The sequence below is a fragment of the Athene cunicularia genome (assembly GCF_003259725.1).
Source record: "Athene cunicularia isolate RWA chromosome 7 unlocalized genomic scaffold, athCun1 chr7_part1, whole genome shotgun sequence".
NCBI lineage: Eukaryota > Metazoa > Chordata > Aves > Strigiformes > Strigidae > Athene > Athene cunicularia.
In genome coordinates this window covers 12,894,670-12,900,669 of record NW_020799107.1, presented here as the reverse complement: position 1 = coordinate 12,900,669, position 6,000 = coordinate 12,894,670, and the positions used below count along the sequence as shown (strand labels likewise).

Here is a 6,000-nt window from a genome sequence, read left to right as displayed (position 1 = left end):
TGATTTGGTACACACAATTTTTTTTTTTTTTTTTTTTTTTTTTTTCCCCAGAGGTTTTTTGTCCTGGATAATGGAATGTTGAAATATTCAAAATCACCAATTGATGTAAGTAAAGTTGAAGACTATTTTAAATTTTGTATTGGAATTCAGCCAGCCAGAGTGATTAAATCTCATATTTGCTCTAGGCATATTTATGACATTTATGATAATTTGAAGAGAGATCTGTATATTCTACCTTTTCTTCTATGAAAATAAAAAGTACATTACTTATGGTAGATATTTGTTTTTTAATGAAGGTGCTTGAGAGATTAGCCTGACTCTGTATTTTTCAATTTTTATGTCAGTCAGAGCTGATTGTTCTGAGATATGTGGACAGGGCAGAGAAGCGATTACAATGTATTCAAGAGAGATAAAGGGTAGCATTAAATTAGTTAGATCTGATACCAATAGCTATCAAGTAGTAGCAGCAGGGAGCTGAGTGCTGTCTAATTTTCTCTGCTTCTCACTTACCTGTAGCTGTGTATTGGTGTGAACCAACACACTTTAACTTTGGAGTTAGCTCTGCACTGAGCACTTCTTGTGAGATAGTTTTCTCTGTCTATAAATATTTGTTAATATTCTTTTTTTTTCTTAATATGGTTTCATATTAAAATGTTCATAAAATGGGAAACATTTCAGCACCAGATATTTTTCTGTTAAATACAGTAAAGAAGTGTATGATAACTACCAATTTCTTACCCTGCTTTTTGATTTTAGATACAGAAAGGCAAAGTCCATGGGAGCATTGATGTTGGTTTATCAGTTATGTCTATAAAAAAGAAGGCTCGTAGAATAGATCTTGACACAGAAGAACACATCTATCATCTGAAGGTAAGAAGGAGTGCAAATACTTGTTTTCTTTTCCTCTACAGTGAAAATAAACTAAAAAAGACATGCAGAAAAGTAGTATTTTGAATGCTTTCTTGATAATGAATTTGTTTCCAGGTGAAGTCTCAGGATTCATTTGATGCGTGGGTTTCAAAATTACGCCACCACCGGTTGTACCGTCAGAATGAGATTGTGAGATCTCCGAGAGATGCTAGCTTTCATATATTCCCTTCAGCCTCTACTACAGAGTCTTCACCAGCTGCTAATGTGTCAGATGGAAAGGTATGTAGTGTTCTTTTGTTGAAAACTCATGCTTGCTCATGGGCAGTTTCGGCAGGCTCTGCTTTCAATGCCAAGAGGAATTTCCACTGTGGGAACCAATGGTCAGCAGAAAAATGTGAGTGTGTGCAGCTGAAAGACTGTCTAATTTGGCCTTACTGCAGCCTTCATTAGTGGGCTGCTGTAGAGACCGTGCAAAGAATTCACCATCTCCAAAACAATTTGCACTTGCCTTTGTCATCGGGGATAAATCTGTCTCTTTACTGTTTGATAATTTTTTCCACTTAAAAACCAGCTTTTCTAACTGATGCTTAGCAGATACAGTTAGCTTGTGAGGTTGTTTGGTTCTCCAACACGCTGTTCAGAAAGACCGGCATCTTGGGGAACGATACAGTCAAATATCTCACTGAAATCATGATGCATGTTTTGTTTTCTTCGTCTGAAGTAGAATGGTGATTACACTGACCGAGCAACATAGCTACAGTAAATTTAAACATTTTATTATGCCTTAGGTGCAACAAAATAGCTTCCCCTGGCAGTCTGCTATACCTTGCAGTAACAGCCTTCCTGCCACCTGCACTACTGGTCAGAGTAAAGTAGCAGCCTGGTTGCAGGACTCTGAAGAGATGGACAGATGTGCAGAAGGTTAGTCTTTACCTTTTCATGCCTTGTTCTTTCAGCAAAACTTCTTGTTATATAAAATAACCAGTTTACTAACCGTTTGTTAAGTTGCATCTTTACATGCACATGAAGTAGCTCTTCAGGTAATTAGATGCTTGTGGTAGAAACTTCTGTCTCTGCATGTTTTGGGATGTTGCTTTTAAAATTTATCTTAATAATCTGTATTATCTTAATGGATATCATTATTAAAATATGATCAACTTTTGAGGTCCAGAGCAGTTGCTGATGCCCATAGCAATAACAAGTGCTCAGCATCTCTAAAAATAAAGCTTTTACTTAGATGCCTTACTACAAGAGATGAGGACATTTGACTTCTATAATGCAATAAAGTGCTAATGATGGACATCATGGGAAAAATAAAAAATAAGTTCGAAATGAAGCACCTCATGTATTTTTGTTTTACATCTGTTAGATCTTGCTCATTGTCAGTCAAACCTTGTGGAACTCAGTAAACTTCTTCAAAATTTAGAAATACTACAGAGAACTCAGTCAGCACCAAATTTTACGGACATGCAGGTAAATATGCTTGAACATAAATTATCACACTGAAATATTTGTTCTTTGTGTTAAGGGAAATATAGAGATGTCTGTTAACTCAGAATGATTTTCTGAAATCATAGTAACTCCTGGATGAAAGGTTTATGTTATGTGTTTATCCTAATCATGTGTAAACAAATAATTAAGATGTATTAACTATCTGAGTTAAATAGGACGAATCAAAGGATTAAGTCATTTGCAAAGCAAAACTGAGAACTGTTACAATAGAAATATATTGAAATTGTATTTAAGAAGTTTTTATTGTGCTGAGTAGGATATCATTTAAGTTTTTAAGGAGTGGAGACCAAAAGACTCTCAAAGATGAAATTGCATGCTCTAGAAAAGAGGGCACAGTACAAAGGGGCCAAGGGTTGGACTATTTCCCAGTTCAGGGGGAGTTTTCCTCTTGACCACAAGAAAGCAACAGCAGATCCTAAATCCTTTTTCCTTTTTCACTTAGTCCCCCTGAGTACTCAAATCTCTCCGTGGTGTTGGTGCACTGGGAAGTCTGGTTCCAATGAGGTAACGAGACTTACCATTGATTTTGGGAAGAGGTGAACTCTATATCCCTCTGAATAGTACCAGAACAGAAATCCATGAGGATTTCAAGATCTGGTCCTAAATATTGTGCACTCATGAAGTTTTGCTAAATGAGCTAAGTAAACCGTGTGTTTATAGAAGTGTATGGATAGCTACAGCTGGACTCTGCTGTAGTTGCAGGCCCTGGCAGTGGCATTCTTCTCCTTACTTTCTAATTTGTAGATGTCTAACACTACAATTCCTTACTAACTTGCTGTAATGTCTGTGTTGGTTGTGTCAACTTAATAGTACTTTGTCACTTTTAACCATTTGTGTAATGTAGGCTAACTGTGTAGATATTTCAAAGAAAGACAAGCGGGTCACAAGACGATGGAGAACAAAAAGTGTCAGCAAAGATGCAAAAATTCAACTTCAGGTACTGAATACACAATGTTTTACTTTTCATTGTACTTTTAGATTAACCTTTAAGCATGAAATGATATATTAGCAGAAAGTAGGAAGTTGGTGTACTGTCTCTTATGTTCCTGATGAAGTAAATTAAATTAAATCTCAGTTTGTTGTTTAAAATCTAGAGAAGACAGTGCAAAAAGTGTTGAATTTTCTTTGATTCATGTGAAAACATTGCCATCTAGGGAAAGGGGTGTGTGTGTGTGTCTGAATACTAGTCAGTTAAGGTTCAAAAAAGGCAATATGCATGCAGCTCGTGGGGATACTGATGTTCTATCTCAAACTTGCCAAGAAGGGACACTTGAGCAGGTGACATCAAGCTAAAAGCAGAAAACATGAATGAAATACTAAATACACCAGTTGTGTTTATCGAGACCTATACTAGGAATGTTACCAATGAAAAGTATTTTCACATGCCTTCTCTTACGGAAAAGGCTCGTATGGAAACAAACTGAATAAACCAAAGAATAAACTACCTGAAGAAAGAATTTACCCCATCCTGCCTTAGAGCTGGAAAGTAAAATCACAGAAATAAGCATACTGCACTTGTATTACTGCTAGATCCAGGGTATTTTACTGTGTTTTGTCAGAAGTAGTTGTGTGTTTTGAGGCCTAATCCAAACCCTAATCTTTTTTAGAATTGAGCAACTGATAATGAAGACTATATTCAGCTGACTTCAGGAGCTAACAATCACCATTGTGCTGTCTGCTACAGAATAAAAAATATCAGCAACTTTTGATCCATTTAAATTCCTTGAAATTCATGCAAACTTTGAAAGCCTTTTTTCCCCTAGAGGCATCATAAGGAGTTTTCTGTGACTCAGAGGCACAATAAGGAGCTCTCTGAGACTCATTTAAGATTAATAATCTTAAGGAAAAAAAAATGTAGAAATTGCATCAGCTTTCTCATTGCGGCTGGTGTAGGTGATTTTTCTTTCTACCTGTTACACTAGATAAATCACAATAGATTGAACAATGAAGCATCTGTTAGGATTAAAAAGGCTTATTAACAAAGGAATTTTGGTGATTGATGTCATATCCTATTACCTGTGTTTGAAGGATGACTGTGTTTCCCTGCTGCTGAATAACAGAGGCAAATAAAAACATCAGGAAAATGGATGCAAGTACTTAGGGCCTATGAAGAGGCAGAGTCAACACTGCATGTTCTTTTTGCATGCCACAGTGGACTCAGAGAAATTAAAAAATGATGAAAGAAGTCAATGTATGATGATATAGGGTGAGTCATGAGGAATTATGAGGTGTTTGTTGCCTGCTCTTTGCCAAAGTGACACTGGACCATGCTTCCATCATTTTGGCACCTGACTTTCAGACTGCTGTTTGAGACTTGGCAGGATTTGTGCCTCAGCTCCTGAAATTCTCAAATACGGTCAGTTTTCAGGTTTCCCTGAGAGAGTTTGTGTGTGTAGCACTGCTCTATATGGGCCTGTTGCTTCTGCGTCGATAACGAACTCTGTCTAACCTGGGACAGCATTAACTACTGACAAGCTTAATGCTGAAAAGCATTATTGATGACTGATTTATAAATTAATTTTCAGTAAAACAGAAACAATAAAATTATTCTAAATTATATGGAAGATGAAGACTCCTTTTTGGCTGCTCCCTTATCTTGCCTAGTTTGATGGGCTCAACACACTACTTGTTCTTCCAAGGGCTGTCCTGTTCCGTGAGTGGTCTAAACCTGTGGTCCGTGGAAGATGGTCTCACTCTGCCTCATTGTGTTATTCCTAATTTGCTTGTGTTTCTATTCCACTAAAATGTGGATTTTTCTCCCATTCCTAGGTTTTTAAGCTTACAGTCCCATTTTGTTCTTCTGTTAGCCATTCTTTCTAGTTTGATTTGCCTTCTTTAAGGGCTGTTTTTTTAAGACCACTCCAATTCTTTATAAACTGTTTATCAGGGCATCCACCACTGAGAATCACTTTGTCTAATTTGTGATCATTTCTTCATGGTGCCTACACATGGTTTGCTATTAAGTGTTTGACATTTGGTAATAATAAAACTTCTGTTGTCCTTTTTCTTTCTTCATGCCTTCATACATCTCTTTAGTTTTAGGGGATAATGCTAATATTGATATACTAACTTTAAGCTAGTTGCACTATTAATTTAATTTGAAGTACTTGTGCTTATTTATTTTAGAATAAGCAGTCATTAACCACTATCAAAAGACCCTATGATAGTATGATGTGGAGATCCATCCTTCTGGGGAGTGTAAAAATTAGAGCGCTCTATGTATAAGTGTCTTGCTCATGAGTAATGAGGAACGAGGATGTAACTTTTGCGAACTCAGCATCTGCTGCATAAGATGCAAGGAGAGAATTCTCCCATCCAGATTTTGTATTGTACTTGTTACTAGTTTTTTGTTAAGAAGAGAGCTTTTGTTGTATTCCTGCTAACACATTCTGGAATATGAATGCTAGGTGTATAATATGTTTAAAACATATTACTTCTTGTAAGAAAAGCTGCTTGCTTTGTTTCTTAGAAATAGATACTTACCAATTAAGTATAGCAGTTCTGTATGCATTTAACTTCGCTCACACAGCTAATCCCAGTGACTACAGCAGTTACTACCCAATGTAAGATTGACCGTAGCATGTGTGTATACATTTGCAGGTTTGGCGATTTAGTATT

At 36.5% G+C, this 6,000-nt stretch overlaps 1 protein-coding gene across 6 annotated transcripts in view; it reads left to right on the top strand.

Moving 5' to 3' along the window:
- OSBPL6 (oxysterol binding protein like 6) overlaps positions 1 to 6,000 on the top strand; it is a 76,840-nt gene that overhangs the window by 46,786 nt on the left and 24,054 nt on the right. For 5 of the 6 annotated variants that reach the window (XM_026853013.1, XM_026853018.1, XM_026853014.1 and 2 more), the window contains exons 5-10: positions 52 to 105; positions 757 to 870; positions 985 to 1,149; positions 1,659 to 1,791; positions 2,240 to 2,343; positions 3,227 to 3,319. In XM_026853013.1, the coding sequence (XP_026708814.1) occupies positions 52 to 105; positions 757 to 870; positions 985 to 1,149; positions 1,659 to 1,791; positions 2,240 to 2,343; positions 3,227 to 3,319 (663 nt within the window). The remainder of the gene's footprint in view (positions 1 to 51; positions 106 to 756; positions 871 to 984; positions 1,150 to 1,658; positions 1,792 to 2,239; positions 2,344 to 3,226; positions 3,320 to 6,000) is intronic. The other variant, XM_026853017.1, reaches the window with a different exon arrangement.